At 45.0% G+C, this 20993-nt stretch overlaps 1 protein-coding gene across 4 annotated transcripts in view; it reads left to right on the forward strand.

The window, feature by feature from the left end:
* The window catches only part of LOC111952366 (zinc finger RNA-binding protein), a 38498-nt gene that overhangs the window by 1177 nt on the left and 16328 nt on the right, over positions 1-20993 (forward strand). For 2 of the 4 annotated variants that reach the window (XM_023970960.2, XM_023970961.2), the window contains exons 2-10: positions 11280-11535; positions 12513-12627; positions 12892-13101; positions 14804-15102; positions 15343-15528; positions 16115-16334; positions 16487-16641; positions 16749-16868; positions 17309-17490. In XM_023970960.2, the coding sequence (XP_023826728.1) occupies positions 11280-11535; positions 12513-12627; positions 12892-13101; positions 14804-15102; positions 15343-15528; positions 16115-16334; positions 16487-16641; positions 16749-16868; positions 17309-17490 (1743 nt within the window). The remainder of the gene's footprint in view (positions 1-11279; positions 11536-12512; positions 12628-12891; positions 13102-14803; positions 15103-15342; positions 15529-16114; positions 16335-16486; positions 16642-16748; positions 16869-17308; positions 17491-20993) is intronic. The other 2 variants (XM_023970962.2, XM_070435118.1) reach the window with 1 other exon arrangement.

A 20993-nucleotide genomic window follows, 5' to 3' on the forward strand; every position in this document is an offset into this window, starting at 1 on the left:
TGGCATAGTTTAAAGTGGCTAGTGATACATGTATTACATAAAGATGGCAAGATGCAGTAGATGATATAGAGTACAGTATATACATTATATTAAGTGGCATTGTTTAAAGTGGCTAGTGATACATTTTTGATCAATTTTCATTATTAAAGTGAGCTGGAGTTGAGTCAGTATGTTGGCAGCAGCCACTCAATGTTAGTGGTGGCTGTTTAACATTCTGATGGCCTTTAGATTGAAAAACAGCTTCTGTCTCGGTCCCTGCTTTGATGCACCTGTACTGACCTCGCCTTCTGGATGATAGCGGGGTGAACAGGCAGTGGCTCGGGTGGTTGTTGTCCTTGATGATCTTTATGGCCTTCCTGTGTTGTAGGTGTCCTGGAGGGCAGGTAGTTTGCCCCCAGTGATGCGTTGTGCAGACCTCACTACCCTCTGGAGAGCCTTACGGTTGTGGGCGGAGCAGTTGCCGTACCAGGCGGTGATACAGCCCGACAGGATGCTCTCGATTGTGCATCTGTAGAAGTTTGTGCGTGCTTTTGGTGACAAGCCAAATTTCTTCAGCCTCCTGAGGTTGAAGAGGCGCTGCTGCGTCTTCTTCACAACGCTGTCTGTGTGGGTGGACCAATTCAGTTTGTCCGTGATGTGTATGCCGAGGAACTTAACTTACTACCCTCTCCACTACTGTCCTGTCGATGTGGATAGGGGGGTGCTCCCTCTGCTGTTTCCTGAAGTCCACAATCATCTCCTTTGTTTTGTTGACGTTGAGTGGAGGTTATTTTCCTGACACCACACTCCGAGGGCCCTCACCTCCTCCCTGTAGGCCGTCTCGTCGTTGTTGGTAATCAAGCCTACCACTAGTGTCGTCGCAAACTTGATGATTGAGTTGGAGGCGTGCATGGCCACGCAGTCGTGGGTGAACAGGGAGTACAGGAAGGGCTCAGAACGCACCTTGTGGGCCCCAGTGTTGAGGATCAGCGGGGTGGAGATGTTGTTTCCTACCCTCACCACCTGGGGGCGGCCTGTCAGGAAGTCCAGTACCAGTTGCACAGGGCGGGGTCGAGACCAGGGTCTTGAGCTTGATGACGAGTTTAGGGTCTATGGTGTTAAATGCTGAGCGTAGTTGATGAACAGCATTCTCACATAGGTTTTCCTCTTGTACAGAGGGTTAGGGCAGTGTGCAGTGTGGTTGCGATTGCGTCGTCTGTGGACCTATTGGGCGGTAAGCAAATTGGAGTGGGTCTAGGGTGTCAGGTAGGGGGAGGTGATATGGTCCTTGACTAGTCTCTCAAAGCACTTCATGATGACGGAAGTGAGTGCTACGGGACGGTAGTCGTTTAGCTCAGTTACCTTAGCTTTCTTGGGAACAGGAACATTGGTGCGCCTCTTGAAGCATGTGGGAACAGCAGACTGGATAAGGATTGATTGAATATGTCCGTAAAACACACAGACAGCTGGTCTGCGCATGCTCTGAGGACTCGACTGGGGATGCCGTCTGGGCCTGCAACCTTGCGAGGGTTAACACGTTTAAATGTTTTACTCACGTCGGCTGCAGTGAAGGAGAGTCGCATTTTGGTAGCGGGCCGTTCAGTGCATGTATTGTCCTCAAAGCGAGACAAAGATTAGTAGTCTGTCTGGGAGCAAGACATCTGGTCCACGACGGGGCTGGTTTTCTTTTTGTAATCCGTGATTGACTGTAGACCCTGCCACATACCTCTTGTGTCTGAGCCGTTGAATTGCAACTCTACTTTGTCTCTATACTGACGCTTAGCTTGTTTGATTGCCTTGCGGAGGAAATAGCTACACTGTTTGTATTCGGTCATGTTTCCGGTCACCTTGCCCTGGTTAAAAGCAGTGGTTCGCGCGAATGCTGCCATCAATCAACGGTTTCTGGTTTGGGAATGTTTTAATAGTTGCTGTGGGTACGACATCGCCGATGCACTTTCTAATGAACTCGCTCACCGAATCAGTGTATTCGTCAATGTTGTTGTTGGACGCAATGCGGAACATATCCCAATCCACGTGATCGAAGCAGTCTTGAAGCATGAAATCAGATTGGTCGGACCAGCGTTGAACAGACCTGAGCGCGGGAGCTTCTCGTTTTAGTTTCTGTCTGTAGGCTGGAAGCAACAAAATGGAGTCATGGTCAGGTTTTCCGAAAGGAGGGCGGGCCTTATATGCGTCGCGGAAGTTAGAATAACAATGATCCAGGGTTTTACCAGCCCTGGTTGCGCAATCGACATGCTGATAGAATTTAGGGAGTCTTGTTTTCAGATTAGCCTTGTTAAAATCCCCAGCTACAATGAATGCAGCTTCAGGATATGTTGTTTCCAGTTTACATAGAGTCAAATAAAGTTCATTCAGGGCCATCAATGTGTCTGGTTGGGGGGGGGGGGAATATATACGGCTGTGATTATAATCGAAGAGAATTCACTTGGTAGATAATGCGGTCGACATTTGATTGTGAGGAATTCTAAGTCAGGTGAACAGAAGGACTTGAGTTCCTGTATGTTGTTATGATCACACCACGTCTCGTTAATCATAAGGCATACCCCCCCGCCCCTCTTCTTAACAGAAAGATGCTTGTTTCTGTTGGCACGATGTGTGAAGAAACCAGCTGGCTGCACAGACTCCGATAGCGGTTCTCGAGTGAGCCATGTTTCCGTGAAACAAAGAGCGTTACAGTCTCTGATGTCTCTCTGGAAGGCAACCCTTGCTCGGATTTCATCAACCTTGTTGTCAAGAGACTGGACATTGGAGAGTAGTATGCTAGGGAGTGGWGCGCGATGTGCCCGTCTCCGGAGCCTGACCAGACAAAATACTGCATAGTTTCCTAGGAATGCGAAGCGAGGCGGCTATCTCTGCCGGCGCCGGAAGTACAAGATGAGTTGAGGTACGTGGCAACTTCTAAATAAATTAGTCAGCAGTCTTGAAGAATGTTGCCAACTTATTTTACAGTTATAATTAGGGATGCATGATATATCGGCAAACATTTGGGGCGGTTACAGCGTTGGACTAGTAACCGAAAAGTTGCAAGATCGAATCCMCGAGCTGACAAGGTAAAAATCTGTCGTTCTGCCCCTGAATAAGGCAGTTAACCCACTGTTCCTAGGCCAGCATTGAAAATAAGAATTTGTTCTTAACTGACTTGCCTAGTTAAATAAAGGTTAAGAAAATATATAGGAATCGTCCGATTTTAGCTAAAAATGCCAACAAACGTATCGGCCGATATCTAGTTTAACGCCCGATGTGCAAAACCGATGTCAAAGCTGACATGCATACCTATATAACGAAGGTACATGATGTAATGACTCCACGTAAAATGTTGCGCTATACATGCAAACAGCTTTCCTAAACTAGCCCACAATGTCTGCTGATTGAGTAGTCAACAAGTCAAGCAGTCATTTGAAAGTAAAGGTCGACCGATTTAATCGGAATGGCCGATTTTAATTAGGGTCGATTTCAAGTTTTCATAACCATCGATAATCAGCATTTTTGGACACTGATTATGGCCGATTACATTGCACTCCACGAGGAGACTACCTGTTACGCGAGTGCAGCAAGGAGCCAAGGTAAGTTGCTAGCTAGCATTAAACTTATAAAAAACAATCAATCAATCATAATCACTAGTTATAACTACACATGGTTGATGATATTACTAGTTTATCTAGCTTGTCCTGCGTTGCATATGATCAATGCGGTGCCTGTTAATTTATCATCGAATCACAGCCTACTTCGCCAAACGGGTGATGATTTAACAAGCGCATTCGTGAAAAAAGCACTGCCGTTGCACCAATGTGTACCTAACCATAAACATCAATGCCTTTCTTAAAATCATTACACAAGTATATATTTTTAACCCTGCATCTTTAGTTAATATTTTCTGCCAACATGAATTTCTTTTAACTAGGGAAATTGTGTCACTTCTCTTGTGTTCTGTGCAAGCAGAGTCAGGGTATATGCAGCAGTTTGGGCTGCCTGGCTTGTTGCGAACTATGTGAAGACCATTTCTTAATTAACACATTTAACACTTAATTAGCACATTTGTGGCCTGCTGGAGGTCATTTTGCAGGGCTCTGGCAGTGCTACTCCTTGCACAAAGGCGGAGGTAGCGGTCCTGCTGCTGGGTTGTTGCCCTCCTACGGTCTCCTCCACGTCTCCTGATGTACTGGCCTGTCTCGTGTCTGTCTCTTATACACATCTAGATGTGTATAAGAGACAGTTTGCGAACTATGTGAAGACCATTTCTTAATTAACACATTTAACACTTAATTAGCACATTTGTGGCCTGCTGGAGGTCATTTTGCAGGGCTCTGGCAGTGCTCCTCCTTGCACAAAGGCGGAGGTAGCGGTCCTGCTGCTGGGTTGTTGCCCTCCTACGGTATCCTCCACGTCTCCTGATGTACTGGCCTGTCTCCTGGTAGCGCTTCCATGCTCTGGACACTACGCTGACAGACACAGCAAACCTTCTTGCCACAGCTCGCATTGATGTGCCATCCTGGACTACCTGAGCCACTTGTGTGGGTTGTAGACTCCGTCTCATGCTACCACTAGAGTGAAAGCACCTACAGCATTCAAAAGTGACCAAAACATCAGCCAGGAAGCATAGGAACTGAGAAGTGGTCTGTGGTCACCACCTGCAGAACCACTCCTTTATTGGGGGTGTCTTGCTAATTGCCTATAATTTCCACCTTTTGTCTATTCCATTTGCACAACAGCATGTGAAATTTATTGTCAATCAGTGTTGCTTCCTAAGTGGACAGTTTGATTTCACAGAAGTGTGATTGACTTGGAGTTACATTGTGGTGTTTAAGTGTTCCCTTTATTTTTTTGAGCAGTGTATTATAATTAAGTCTATGACTTCATAGAGCAGTCTGACTGAGCGGTCATAGGCAGCAGCAGGCTCGTAAGCATTCATTCAAACAGCATTTTCCTGCATTTGCCAGCAGCTCTTTGCTGTGCTTCAAGCATTGCGCTGTTTATGACATCAAGCCTATCAACTCCCGAGATTAGGCTCGCAATACTATAGTGCCTATAAGAACATCCAATAGTCAAAGGTATAAGAAATACAAATGGTATAGAAAGAAATAGTCCTATAATAACTACAACCTAAAACTTCTTACCTGGAAATATTGAAGACTCATGTTAACAGGAACCACCAGCTTCCATATGTTCTGAGCAAGGAACTTAAACGTTAGCTTTTTTACATGGCAAATATTGCACTTTTACTTTCTTCTCCAACACTTTCTTTGCATTATTTAAACCAAATTGAATGTTTCATTATTTATTTGAGACTAAATAGATTTTATTGATGTATTATGTTAAGTTAAAATAAGTGTTCATTCAGTATTGTTGTAATTGTCATTATTACGAATATATAAAAATCGTCCGATTTAATCGATATCGTCTTTTTCTGGTCCTCCAATAATCGGTATCGGCGTTGAAAAATCATAATCGGTCGACCTCWATTTGAAAGAGTAACAAAATAACAGCGAGACAACTCAAAGGCGAAATCTATTAAAGCCAAGATAATGGAATTCATTGCCCTTGACAATGAACCGTTCTCTGTCGTGGGTGATGTTGGCTTTCGCCGATTGGTTGAGCACCGGTTAACACTACCAAGTGTGCTATTTTTCCGGTGTTGCCCTACCGGAGTTACACAGTAATAGCTTCACTGCTATTAGCTTCACGACATACATACTATGGAGCACCGTTTGGGTCTTTGTGTGTCAAAAAAGATACAGTAGCACTGTCAAAGCTGTACAAAAAAGTCAGCAAACACTGGCCACGAACAATGTATTTACAATACCGCGCTGGTAATAAAGCGTTGTTTGCTCGACCGCAACTTCCTGGGTAGCAAGCTTTAACTTGGTAAACTCACTCACTTTTGTACATCGTGCTGGTCCGTACAATTTACCTAATTTCAGCGCCCAAAAAACGTAATGCTTCCAGATCAACTGTAATATCAATACCAATGTAAAGCACAATTTCTCCCCTTTCCAACAAAATCAAGGACRAGACCTTCATGATGCCCATCTCTGCATGATTCAAGAAGGCAATGCGCTCCGTCGGGTCTTTTTAAAAATGGCGGGTGGGGAAGCTAAACCTATGGCGTGATAGTGAGGAGAGGGAAATGGGGAAATGGCTTTTTTCACTTGATCTGTCCAACTTATCACCTTATTGCCCCAAATGTAAATAAAACACTATAAAGAGTATATATAATGTGTCATTACATACCTATTTGATGGTTTGTGTCGAATTTGAATCACTTTAGCCCTGCCCTAAAAACCTGATCTTCAGAAGTAATCAGCTGCTTTTGAGAGTCATGATAGCTTGCAGTGATGGCGCAAAAAAATGACTAGGTATCCCCCTTACCCTGTCCCTTTCTTGTTTTTAAACGGTGAGAGAAGTGCTACATCTGGTGGAGAGAGGCTGTAAGACAGAATAAGTTGCTATATGCGTGCTGTACGTTACGTCACGATGTAACGTACAGCGTCGGAGGGATCAGTTTAAAAAAACAACTTTTCTCCAATACTATAGAGCCATTAAAATGTCAATCAACGCTTGCATAGAAACGTAGTTCACACCCCAGATTTTGAAGTTAACACAGTCGCTACAGTCCCATTTAGTTTTCTTTGCAGCCTCGTTTGAATGTCGTGGTTGCGCACATTTGTACGGAATGGGGTTAGCGCACGTTACCTAGCTAGCACCAATACAACCAGCCTGAGAACAATGACCAGTAGAAACTGCAGTCATTTTCATTATTCTTAGCAATGATTTAGGAATCCTTGTGAGTAAGTATTGTTGTTCGCCTATTGAAATTTAACTTCAGTTCATGAAAATAAATAGCTAGCCAGCTACTTAACCCTGTTGCCCTATGCTAATGTTATAAGCAGCCAGCTATCTTCATCTGGCTAGTGAAGCTCGACCGGACGGGGTTATGTGTAGCCACAATAAGGATTAGGCACAATAGTGGAATTTGCGGTTTGCCTTCAAAATTAAAGTATGCCATTGACAGTGATGCAAATGAATACAATGGTAGAATTATGCCATACTTTTACTTTGAAGGTTAACTGCAAAGTCCACTATTGTGGCTAGCTTCACATGGATGGGTCCGACCACCATTAATCAAATAAGAACTGTCTTTTAAATTAGGGTTATTTTAGATGACACCTAGCTATATAGTTAGCTAGCTAACGACTGAACAACGAAACAGCACAGCAAGTAAGTAAAATAAATAGGTTTTGATTATGTTTTACTGGTAATGGGGACATGCGTAAATGCCAATAAAATAACTTTTTTGTCAGTGTGGTTGGTGTATGTGTGTGTCTGTGTGGGTAACCTTAATTTAACCTCAATTGTGCGCCGCCCTAATGGGACTCCCAATCACGGCCAGATGTGATACAGCCTGGAATCGAACCAGGGACTGTAGTGACGCCTCTTGCACTGAGATGCAGTGCCTTAGACCGCTGCGTCCGTGTGTGTGTATTAACTATTTAACTGTACTAGAATGCTTAAAAGGTCGCAAAAATTTTAAATATCGGTATCGTATTTTTTGGCAAGGAAAATGTTGGATTTCGGTATCGKCCAAAAATGTCTCATTGGTGCATCACTAGTTAGAATACTTTGTTGTCCCACATGATGAAATCGGTGAATGGACTTTAGTTCTTTTTTTTCTTCCATACTATAGTAGTTCATCACACTGTGCTGGCTGATTTTGTACAAACTTGGGTGAATGATGCGTCTTGCCATAGAGATCCGGCATTTACAAAAATGACACTGATTGACCCAAGATGGGAGCTATAGTAATTACCTGAAATGTTAGTCACACGCAATATCTCAATTGGCCTGGGGGGGTGCAGCATTTGTGGGGGACGACATGTTTACTGTTGCCTTGTTTTTAACCAACACCATAGATTTTTTTTTTACACTATTCCCTGATGTTTACATGGCAGCCTAGAGCTGCTAGTTGCCAGCTCATTCTACAGCTGTCACTCTCAGTAGATTCTCAGTTTGATTATTTTTTAGAATAAATCAGGCTCACTTGACTGTGATGTCACTGCACTCTCCTTTTATAGGAACAKTTGCTTTCTTTGGTCAGTTCCATTTTGCAATGCTTTGTGCCGTTGTGTACCAGTACAGTACGAGTGAGGAACAGCCTAAACTTTTTTCACAGATTTAATTTGTATTTATTCCGCCCATAATCCATTACTTTGATCTTTCCTTGTCCCTCATGAAACAAATCGTGGTTATTCCAGACAAAATGCTGACAAAGGTGATTTTAGAATGCCTGTGTCGGGAAGGCGGTCTGTTAGCATCAAAATACATTATAATGATAGGGCTGTTGCTTTATGTTTGCAAGGTCATCCTTTTGGCATTGCATATTCGGCAGAAAATAGATTTTCCATCCTTTAAATGTGGAGTGCTGTAGTCTGCAGTGTTGCTTTATTGTGGGTGGTGTGTTCTTATTTCAGTACTCCTCCTTGAGTCATTTTTGAAAACTTAGACTGATGTTTCAGTAGATAGGTGGCTCAACAATGGCCGGCACTGTCTAAAAACAGGGCAGTGTGTGCTGTAGGCAAATGCATGACGGCGTAGTGTGTTACTAATGGTTTTCTTTGAGACTGTGGTCCCAGCTCTCTTCAGGTCATTGACCAGGTCCTGCCGTGTAGTTCTGGGCTGATCCCTCACCTTCCTCATGATCATTGATGCCCCATGAGGTGAGATCTTGCATGGAGCCCCAGACCGAGGGTGATTGACCGTCATCTTGAACTTCTTCCATTTTCTAATAATTGCGCCAACAGTTGTTGCCTTCTCACCAAGCTGCTTGCCTATTGTCCTGTAGCCCAYCCCAGCCTTGTGCAGGTCTACAATTTTAGCCCTGATGTCCTTACACAGCTCTCTGGTCTTGGCCATTGTGGAGAGGTTGGAGTCTGTTTGATTGTGTGGACAGGTGCAGTTAATACAGGTAAYGAGTGAAGAACAGGAGGGCTTCTTAAAGAAAAACTAACAGGTCTGTGAGAGCTGGAATTCTTACTGGTTGGTAGGTGATCAAATACTTATGTCATGCAATAAAATGCAAATTAATTACTTAAAAATCATACAATGGGATTTTCTGGATTTTTGTTTTAGATTCCGTCTCTCACAGTTGAAGTGTACCTGTGATAAAAGTACAGACCTCTACATGCTTTGTAAGTAGGAAAACCTGCATAATCGGCAGTGTATCAAATACTTGTTCTCCCCACTGTATATCTGGATATGAGATTTTGGCCATATCGCCCAGCCCTAATCTCAAATATAAAATATATATATTGATTTGGTTACTACACGATTCCATATGTGTTATTTTATAGTTTTGATGTCTTCACTATTATTCTACAATGTAGAAAATAGTAAAAATAAAGAAAAACCCTTGAATCAGTAGCTGTGTCCAAACTTTTGAGTGGTGCTACATACACACACACGTGTATTGAGCTCTGAGACAGGATTGTGTCGAGGCACAGATTTGGGGAAGGGTGCCAAAAAATGTATGCAGCATTGAAGGTCCCCAAGAACACAGTGGCCTCCATCATTCTTAAATGGAAGAAGTTTGGAACCACCAAGACTCAGGGAGGTGACCCAAGAACCTGATGGTCATTCTGACAGAGCTCTAGAGTTCCTCTGTGGAGATGGGAGAACCTTCCAGAAGGACAACCATCTCTGCAGCACTCCACCAATCAGGCCTTTATGGTATTGTGGCCAGACGGAAGCCACTCCTCAATAAACAGCAAATGACAGCTCTGCTTGTAGTTTGCCAAAAGGCACCCAAAGGCCTCTGACCATGAGAAACAAGATTCTCTGGTCTGATGAAACCAAGATTGAACTCTTTGGCCTGAATGCCAAGCATCACATCTGGAGGAAACCTGGCACCATCCCTAAGGTGAAGCATGGTGGTTGCAGCATCATGCTGTGGGGATGTTTTTCAGCGACTGGGAGATTAGTCAGGATAGAGGCAAAGTTGAATGGAGCAAAGTACAGAGATCCTTGATGAAAACCTGTGCCAAAGTGCTCAGGACCTCCGACTGGGGTGAAGGTTCACCTTCCAACAGGACAACGACCCTTATCACACAGCCAAGACAACGCAGAAGTGGCTTCGGGACAAGTCTCTGAATGTCCTTGTGTGGCCCAGCAAGAGCCTGGACTTGAACCCAATCGTACATCTCTGGGGAGACCTGGAAATAGCGTTGCAGCAACGCTCGCCATACAACCTGACCATGCTTGAGAGTATCTGCAGAGAAGAATGGGAGAAAATCCCCAAATACAGGTTTGCCAAGCTTGTAACGTCATACCCAAGAAGACTCGAGGCTGTAATCACTGCCAAAGGTGCTTCAACAAAGTACTGAGTAAAGGGTCTGAATACTTATGTCAATGTCATATTTCCATTTTTCATTTTTGAATAAATTAGCAAACATTTCTAAAAACCTGTTTTTGCTTTGTTTCGTTATGGGGTATTGTGTCTAGATTGAGTGGGGGAAAAAACTATTTAATACATTTTAGAATAAGGCTGTAACCTGACTGTGGAAAAAGTCAAAGGGTCTGAACTTTCCGATGGCAGTGTGTGTGGAGTAAACTAATGGACAACAACACTTMTGCTTCTACTTCCAGCTTATACATACTATATACATTTTAAAGACACTGAATATTTTACATTAGTTATCTTTTTTTATTTGTTTTTAGTCCCACCCTTCAGCTACCCTCAACCCCTCCCATCTATCTCTAAAAACCTTCCAGTTTTGATTTCTAATTGACATATATTTTTTCAACTGTGCTGTAATGTTTCACTTTCTATTCTCATAGATTCTACAGATTGTAAATTAAAGATGAACATTTTTATTAAGAGTATTATTGATCAATTGACCTATGGCTTTTCAAGTCACCCAGGAGYGCTATTTAGAGAGATCCAGGTAAATGTTGCAATTCTTCAGCCATTCCTGTACCTGCGACCAAAACAAAGCTACATATGGGCAGTATCAAAACAAGTGATCTAATGATTCTCTAAATAGCAAAATCTGCAGAGTTTTTGTCAGTTCATAAACCATGTGCCATGGAATCGGCACATCAAATCTCCTGCCAACTATTTTGCAACCTGTATGGTGCAGCTGTACTTTTTTTGGTTCTTAAATTCAACTGGTATACTTTATYTTTCACAATTTTCTTTAACCAATTTTGGTCTTTAATGTAGGGCTGACAGACAAGTTTCTTCTTTCACTTGCCTCATTCTACCCTCCATCTTGTCTCTCTCCCCACAGCGTTCAGCCTCCACCAGCCTATGCCCATCCCACCACAGCCAGCTACAATGTCCAGCCGGCCCCTGCCGTGGCCCATGCAGTGACTGCCTCCTATGCCTCTGCCCCTGCACAACCAGCCAGGCCCGTTGCCTCTGCCTACCCGGTGGCCTACCAGACCCACCCTGCCCCCCCAGACTATGGCTACCGGCAGCCGGACCCCACGCCCCAACCCACCACCACCCCACATACATACCAGCTACCGATATACACTGAAACGGTAAGTCACAATTCCATTCCTTATCATCCCATTGCATGCTGTTGTCGTGTTTTAGCTATTGCAGTGGTCGATCACGATCGACTGGTCGAGCGTCAAGGAATTCCTAGTCGATCACCAAAAATGTCTGTAGAAAAGCCAACGATAAAGGCTTGTGCTCCTTTTTCTGTGTGTGTTGCGCTATTAGCAGTAGGTGCACACGTGTCGCTAGCCCTGGGTTTTGATTATTATTAGCAGCAGCTCGTTGTCTATATTTTAATATCGAGGAATATTTCACTTTCTCCGGTCATAGGAACAACATGAATTTATGCATGAGGCAGATGCGGTGCGACACGAGTTTCGCCATCAGGTGGAGACGGTGTGCCCTCGCTCTGGTCAGTCTCACCGACTGGGGGAAAAATCGCTTTTAACGGTCATCCAACTCGGAATTCCAAGTCGGAATTCGGGCCTCTTTCTAGAGCTCCGACTTTCCAATCTAAAGATCATTGACCTCCTTTTTATTCCCGAGTTCCCAGTTGTCTTGAAAGCACCATGACCATCAGATGCAGGTACCATTAGTCCAGTAAAATAAAGAAGCAAATTATTAAAATTTATGCTCCGCTGTGCGTAACAAGTGCTACACCAAGTGATCTATTTTGTATATCAAAGCTCGACTTTTGAAGTATAATGTGGTCTAAGAAGGAGCAATATTGGAAGACCATGCATATAGCCAATATGATGTGATAATGTATTAGGCCTACTGCACAAACCTCATTCCTACAGAACAGCTTTTATTATGTTAATGTTAGTTAAGTCATGTTTTAAAAATCTGTGCGGTAGATCTCAGCTTGCTTGACTCAGCTCAGTGGTCACCAACCTTTTCTATTGTATATAAATGCAAGTACATGGGGAGAATTTTAGATTGTTAAAGTCACAATCTATTTTGCATACTATTTACACTTTTCTGCCATCCATGTTCATGCTGTAAAACAAACTTTCAGGATAACTACAGTTACGGACGCCTGCCTCCAGCCACTAGTTATGAGACTAAGCAGTACTACCAGACGAGTATAGCTCCAGCCCAGCGGACACCAACAGAAGCTTACTACCAGACAGGTGAGTCATTGCCAACCTTCTTCCCACGCATAATCGCACACAAACCGTCATAACACTCTAATACAAAAGCCACTAATTCATTTGAAATGTTCTCTCGTCTGACAGTACATCGTTTTTTACTGTGTTATACACTATTCGTTTAAACACCTACACTGTGCAAAAGAACTTGGCTGCTGGTGTACTACAAAAGCCAGTGTATTGAGTATCGTTGAATTGGAGCCAAGCCTGTTAAACAACACTCTGTGATGGTTTCCTTCCCTGTAGGCGTGAAGAGTGGCTACAGTCCAGTCAGCACAGTATACAGCCAGCCACCACCACCACAGAGGCATGTCACAACTTTAAAGCCTCTGGCCCCTGCCAGCTCAGTGTCCACCAGCTACAACATCTACCCAGTGTCCACCAGTGTACAGCAGCCCCCCATCTCGTCTTACACCCCCTGCTCGTCCTTCAGCTCCACAGCTGGCACCTACTCTGGTAAGAACAAGAGCTTATCCCCATACAGCCAAGAATCAACCTTTGTGAAATATACACTGCTCAAAAAAATAAAGGGAACACTAAAATAACACAGCCTAGATCTGAATGAATGAAACATTCTTATTAAATACTTTTTTCTTTACATAGTTGAATGTGCTGACTACAAAATCACACAAAAATTATCAATGGAAATCAAATTTATCAACCCATGGAGGTCTGGATTTGGAGTCACACTCAACATTAAAGTGGAAAACCACACTACAGGCTGATCCAACTTTGATGTAATGTCCTTAAAACAAGTCAAAATGAGGCTCAGTAGTGTGTGTGGCCTTCACGTGCCTGTATGACCTCCCTACAACACCTGGGCATGCTCCTGATGAGGTGGCGGATGGTCTCCTGAGGGATCTCCTCCCAGACCTGGACTAAAGCATCCGCCAACTCCTGGACAGTCTGTGGTGCAGACGTGGCGTTGGTGATGGAGCGAGACATGTTGTCCCAGATGTGCTCAATTGGATTCAGGTCTGGGGAACGGGCGGGCCAGTCCATAGCATCAATGCCTTCCTCTTGCAGGAACTGCTGACACACTCCAGCCACATGAGGTCTAGCATTGTCTTGCATTAGGAGGAACCCAGGGCCAACCGCACCAGCATATGGTCTCTCACAAGGGGTCTGAGGATCTCATCTCGGTACCTAATGGCAGTCAGGCTACCTCTGGTGAGCACATGGAGGGCTGTGCGGCCCCCCCCAAAGAAATGCCACCCCACACCATGACTGACCCACCGCCAAAACCGGTCATGCTGGAGGATGTTGCAGGCAGCAGAACGTTCTCCACGGTGTCTCCAGACTCTGTCACGCCTGTCACATGTGCTCAGTGTGAACCTGCTTTCATCTGTGAAGAGCACAGGGCGCCTGTGGCGAATTTGCCAATCTTGGTGTTCTCTGGCAAATGCCAAACGTCCTGCACGGTGTTGGGCTGTAAGCACAAACCCCACCTGTGGATGTCGGGCCCTCATACCACCCTCATGGAGTCTGTTTCTGACCGTTTGAGCAGACACATGCACATTTGTGGCCTGCTGGAGGTCATTTTGCAGGGCTCTGGCAGTGCTCCTCCTGCTCAAAGGCGGAAGTAGCGGTCCTGCTGCTGGGTTGTTGCCCTCTACGTCTCCTGATGTACTGGCCTGTCTCCTGGTAGCGCCTCCATGCTCTGGACACTACGCTGACAGACACAGCAAACCTTCTTGCCACAGCTCGCATTGATGTTCCATCCTGGATGAGCTGCACTACCTGAGCCACTTGTGTGGGTTGTAGACTCCGTCTCATGCTACCACTAGAGTGAAAGCACCGCCAGCATTCAAAAGTGACCAAAAATCAGCGCCCCGGAAGCATAGGAACTGAGAAGTGGTCTGTGGTCACCACCTGCAGAACCACTCCTTTATTGGGGGTGTCGTGCTAATTGCCTATAATTTCCACCTGTTGTCGATTCCATTTGCACAACAGCATGTGAAATTTATTGTCAATCAGTGTTGCTTCCTAAGTGGACAGTTTGATTTCACAGAAGTATGATTGACTTGGAGTTACATTGTGGTGTTTAAGTGTTCCCTTTATTTTTTTGAGCAGTGTATATATTTGTCACAGCGTATGTTTTTACAGTGTGACCCCCCCACCTTCTGCCCCGTCTCAACTCTCCATTTGTTTACCTCAGGCGTCAGCTACTCTACTTATGATTCAAGTGGTTACACTTCCACCCCCTCGTACTACCAGCCTGCCCAGCTTCCTCCTCCTCAGCCCCAGCCGCCCCCCCAGCAGTCCCATTCGCCTCCCAAGCAGCTCACCAGCTCCTCCTGGAGCAACACGGGCAGCAACATGGTGACCGCTCCCACGGTCAACGCCTACAAGAAGCCCATGTTCCACCAGAACAAGCTTCAGAAGCCGAAAGGGCCGCCCAAGCAACCCCAGCTGCACTACTGCGACATCTGCAAGATCAGCTGTGCTGGCCCGCAGGTAGCGGTGCTTTGTGGATGATGCATTATGAGCGACAGGTTATTTGTTGGCAATGTACATAAGCACTTTAGAGTCAAATGAATGTACAGTATTTTAACATACAACAGTTAAACATGCAAAGTGCCTAAGAGGAGACATACTGTAGCAACACAGGATGTACAGTTTTTGTTGTTGTTGTGGTTGAAGGTTTGCTTTTGTAGATAAGTTGAATTAATTGTTGTTGAATTGTTTTCTCTGCAGACGTATCGAGAGCACCTCGAGGGCCAGAAGCACAAGAAGAAGGATGCAGCTCTGAAGTCTGGCAGCGCGGGGGGGAGCAACGGGCCCCGGGGGATTCAGACCCAGCTACGCTGTGAACTATGTGACATTGCCTGCACTGGCGTAGACGCGTACGCTGCCCATATCCGAGGGGCCAAGCACCAGAAGGTAGCACAGCTGCACTGACAGGAGGAGTAACATCAGGCAACTAGCTAGCTAATTGATGCACCGTTTAGCTAGCTAATTGATGCACTCTTTAGCTAGCTAATTTGTCTAGATCAGCTCTGTGATAGTCACACGTTGGTATGTCTTTTAGTATAACACTTTTTAATCAGGTATTTATGTGACATCCATTTTGTTGTTACTTTTTATTTTATTTAGCCAGTATAGCCCACTCCGTAACAGTTGCCAATGTTTTTCAGGGAGTCCACCTCACAATGTATTATGATGTTTTATTTAGGGCCGGGGACGATACTAGTATCACGATACTCGTTAGTATCGTGGCAAGGACACAAAGCAGATTTAACTTCTTTAGGAAAACAGCCCTAATGTTGGAAACAAACATCTTGTTGTCATCCAGAGTCACATGTATTTCTTTTCCAATCTATAGCACAATATTTTACATACAGCAGGTTTTTAAAGGACCAAAGAGTTTGGTCTCCTTCGTGTTTTTGTTTTTGCCATGGAAAAAATATTGCGATACTGGTATCGTCCATGCCTTAGTTTTATTTCTCTCCCTCTTAACGCTGTGTAGGTGGTGAAGCTCCACACCAAACTAGGCAAACCTATACCTTCAACTGAGCCTGTTTTAGTGAACAATGCTCCAATTATCTCAACGTCGACAGCTGGGAAGACAACCCCTATCATTGTTACGGCAACTGACCCGGTAGCGCCACCCAAACTAGTGGTCGTAAACGCCACCAAGGCCCCAGCACCTGTGAAGAAGCCAGTCGCACCCAAAATAACCCTTCTTGGTAAGTCTTCCAAGGAATCAGTGTTTATTAGTTGGAATTATGATATCTGTGCTGACAGAATAAACCAATGATGTTTAATTTAAGTTGTAATTTTAGACTCAAACTGCAATGCTAAAATGCTCCATACTTATATTTGGCCTTTCTCTTGACAGCCAACAAGCCGGCCACCCCTCCAGTAGCCAAGGAGAATGAGGCCAAGCAGTCAGCAACAGCGTCAAAGAGTGAGACCACGAGTGACGATGAGGACGGGGATGGAGTGGGGAGGCAGGGCAACGTCCAGCCTGTAGGACATGACTATGTGGAGGAGGTAGGAGTTAATTTATTTCTTATTTGTTTCATTGATTCACTAACCATGTTGTTAAAGATACTAAGATTATGGTATGTTGTAATGCAAGTTTACATTTTTTTCCTCAGGTGCGTAATGATGATGGGAAGGTAATTCGCTTCCACTGTAAACTCTGTGAATGCAGTTTCAATGACCCCAATGCTAAAGACATGCACCTGAAGGGACGCAGGCACCGACTGCAGTACAAGGTAAGAAAATGCATCGTATATAGTACTATCTTTTCGCAAGATGTTTCTAGAGCTAGCAGCTACGTACTACAATGCACTTATTGTACTGCCGAAATTGACTGTATTGAACGGCATTGACGGCATTGAACCCTGTGACCTGTTGTACAAGCAATAATKTCAAGTCACTGCAAAACTAGCGCCACTAGATGGCAGAATTTATTTAGGCAGGATGTAGACATTGCTTGATGTCCTGTAGCCCCCTTGTAATTTGGTCATCCGTTGAATTATGTATACCTTGACACATCATATAATTATTTATTTGGATGATGGCTATAGGCCTACCTCTCAGTTGGAGAGCCTGCTACTCACTCACTGGGTGTGTGGTATGTATGTATGTATGTGTGTATGTATGTATCACAGCTCTTGACATTGTTTACTATCCCTTCCATCCCCTTCTGTAGAAGAAGGTGAACCCAGAGCTGCCGGTGGAGATCAAGCCCAGTAATCGGGCCAGGAAGCTGCAAGAGGGCAAACTGAGGAAACAGAAGCAGAAGGCTGTGCTGAAGAGACAGCGGGATGACGAGCAGCGCTGGCACTTGGAGATGAGGTCAGAGCCAGACGGCAGCTGGCACACAGAGATGAGGTCAGAGCCCTTGCTTAGGCACAGATCTAGGATCAAGCTTACCCTCCCCAAATCCTAGACTCATCCATTTGGGGTTAAGGTTTGAGCTGTGCGTAGTCATTCTTCCTATGTTTCTTGCTGATGATGTCAGAGGAAGGCAGACAGGGGAACCCTGCTTGTGGGTGCTGGGTAAATTCCCCATGCAGTTTTGCAGCCCACGCTGTCACACTGTGGTTCAACCAAAAGGGGAATCCCCTGCCTTCTTCAGTAATAGAGATGTTTATCTTATTATGCCTGTTCCCCTTTTCAGTACCTTTTTCTCCTAATATATTAATAGAATGCCTGCAACATCTAACGTGATGAGAACTCAATGTATTTATAAAGCCCTTTTTACATCAGCAGATGTCAAAGTGCTATACAGAAACTCAGCCTAAAACCCCAAACAGCAAGCAATGCATATGTAGAAGCACGGTGGCTAGGAAAAACTCCTTAGAAAGGCAGGAACCTAGAGAGGAACCAGGCTCTGAGGGGTGGTTGTTCCGGGTGGAGATTATAAGAGTACATGGTCATTAAGGCCAGATTGTTCTTCAAGATGTTCAAACGTTCATAGATGACCAGCAGGGTCAAATAATAATCAGTGGTTGTAGAGAGTGCAACAGGTCAGTACCTCCGGAGTAAATGTCAGTTGGCTTTTCATAGCCGAGAATTCAGAGATCGAGACAGCAGGTGCGATAGTCAAAACCTCAGGTCCGGGACAAGGTAGCACGTCCGGTGAACAGGTCAGGGTTCCATAGCCGCAGGCAGAACAGTTGAAACTGGAGCAGCAGCACGGCCAGGTGGACTGGGGACAGCCAGGAGTCATCAGGCAGGTAGTTCTGAGGCATGGTCCTAGGGCTACGGTCCTCTGGGGGGAGAGAGAGAGAATTAGAGGGAGCATACTTAAATTCACACAGGACACCAGATAAGACAGGACAATTACACCAGATGTACCAGACTGACCCTAGCCCTCCGGTACATAGACTATTGCGGCTGGAGATACTGGAGGCTGAGACGGGGGGGTTGAAGGACACTGTGGCCCCGTCCGACGATACCCCCAGACAGGGCCAACCAGGCAGGATATAACCCCACCCACTTTGCCAAAGCAGAGCCCCCACACCACTAGAGGGATATCAACAGACCACGAACTTACTACCCTGAGACAAGGCTGAGTATAGCCCACGAAGATCTCCTCCACCGCACGAGCCTGAGGGGGCACAAAACCGGAAAGGAAGATTACGTCAGTGACTCAACCCCCTCAAGTGACACACCTAGGGACGGCATGGAAGAGCACTAGTATGCCAGTGACTTCGCTGCCGTAATATGGTTAGAGGCAGTGCCTTGCCGTTCACCTTCGCACCCCTGGGCCAGACTACACTCAATCATCAAATTGTATTTGTCACATGCGCCGAATACAACAGGTGTATGCACTTCACCTTACCGTGAAGTGCTTACTTACGAGCCCTTAACCAACAATGCAGTTCAATAAATAGAGTTAAGAAAATATTTACTAAATAAACTTTTTTTTTTTTTTATATCCAAAAGTAACACAAGAAAATTCCATAACAATAACTAGGCTATATACAGGGGCTATTGGTACCGAGTCAATGTGTTGGGGTACAGGTTAGGACCTACTCAAGAGAAGACTTCACGTCTGCGTCTCTCACATGGGTAGGCAGACCATTCCATAAAAATTGAGCTCTATAGGAGAAAGCCCTGCCTCCAGCTGTTGCTTAGAAAATCTCGGGACAATAAGGAGGCTTGCGTCTTGTGACCGTAGCGCAGGTGTAGGTGTTAACGCAGGACCAGATTGGAGAGATGGGTAGGAGCAAGCCCATGTAATGCTTTGTAGGTTAGCAGTAAAACCTTGAACCCAGCCCTAGCCTTAACAGGAAGCCTGTGTAGAGGCTAGCACTGGAGTAATATGATCACATTTTTTGGGGTTCTTGTCAAGATTTTAGCAGCAGTGTTTAGATTTGGGTATGTCATTTTAGGCGAAAATTGGGGGGGGACACGGGCCGATCCGTAAGAGGCTTTCACACTAACTTAACTTTATTTAGTGCTTTATTTTTTTCCTTTTTTCCCCCAACTTTATTAACCAGGTAGGCCAGTTGAGAACTTGTTCTCATCTACAACCGACCTGGCCAAGATAAACGCAAATCAGTGCGACACAGAGTTACACATGGGATATACAGTGTGTGCAAATGTAGTAAGATTAGGGAGGTAAGGCAATAAATAGGCCATAGTGGCAAAATAATTACAATTTAGCAATTAAACACTGGAGTGATAGATGTGCAGAAGATGAATGTGCAAGTAGAGATACTGGGGTGCAAAGGAACAAAAAATAAATAACAATATGGGGATGAGGTAGTTGGGTGGGCTATTTACAGATGGGCTGTGTACAGGTACAATGATCGGTAAGCTGCTCTGACAGCTGATGCTTAAAGTTAGTGAGGGAGATATGAGTCTCCAGCTTCAGTGATTTTTGCAAATCGTTTCGGTCATTGGCAGCAGAGAACTGGAAGGAAAGGCGGCCAGAGGAGGAGCTGGCTTTGGGGATGACCAGTGAAATATACCTACTGGAGCGCATGCTACGGGTGGGTGCTGCTATGGTGACCAGTGAGCTGAGATAAGGCAGGGCTTTACCTAGCAAAGACTTATAGATGGCCTGGAGCCAGTGGGTTTGGCGACGAATATGAAGCGAGGGCCAGCCAATGAGAGCGTACAGGTCGCAGTGGTAGGTAGTATATGGGGCTTTGGTGACAAAACGGATGGCACTGTGATAGACTACATCCAATTTGCTGAGGAGAGTGTTGGAGGCTATTTTGTGAGTTAAGGATCGGTAGGATAGTCAGTTTTACGAGGGTATGTTTGGCAGCATGAGTGAAGGATTCTTTGTTTCGAAATAGGAAGCTGATTCGAGATTTAATTTTGGATTGGAGATGCTTAATGTGAGTCTGGAAAGAGAGTTTACAGTCTAACCAGACACCTAGGTAGTTGTCCATATGTTCTAAGTGAGAACCGTCCAGAGTAGTGATGCTAGACGGGCGGGCGGGTACGAGCAGCAATCGGTTGAAGAGCATGCATTTAGTTTTACTTGCATTTAAGAGCAGTTGGAGGCCACGGAAGGAGTGTTGTATGGCATTGAAGATCGTCTGGAGGTTTGTTAACACAGTATCCAAAGAAGGGCCAGAAGTATACAGAATGGTGTCGTCTGCGTMGAGGTGTATCAGAGAATCACCAGCAGCAGAGAAGAGAGTCGGCCCGAGAAGAGAGTCGGCCCGAGAATTGAACCCTGTGGCACCCCCATAGAGACTGCCAGAGGTCCGGACAACAGGCCCTCCGATTTGACACACTGAACTCTATCTGAGAAGTAGTTGGTGAACCAGACGAGGCAGTAATTTGATAAGCCACGGCTGTTGAGTCTGCCGATAAGAATGTGGTGATTGACAGAGTCGAAAGCCTTGGCCAGGCCGATGAAGACGGCT

This window comes from Salvelinus sp. IW2-2015, linkage group LG26 (assembly GCF_002910315.2).
Source record: "Salvelinus sp. IW2-2015 linkage group LG26, ASM291031v2, whole genome shotgun sequence".
In the NCBI taxonomy this organism is placed as follows: Eukaryota; Metazoa; Chordata; class Actinopteri; order Salmoniformes; family Salmonidae; genus Salvelinus; species Salvelinus sp. IW2-2015.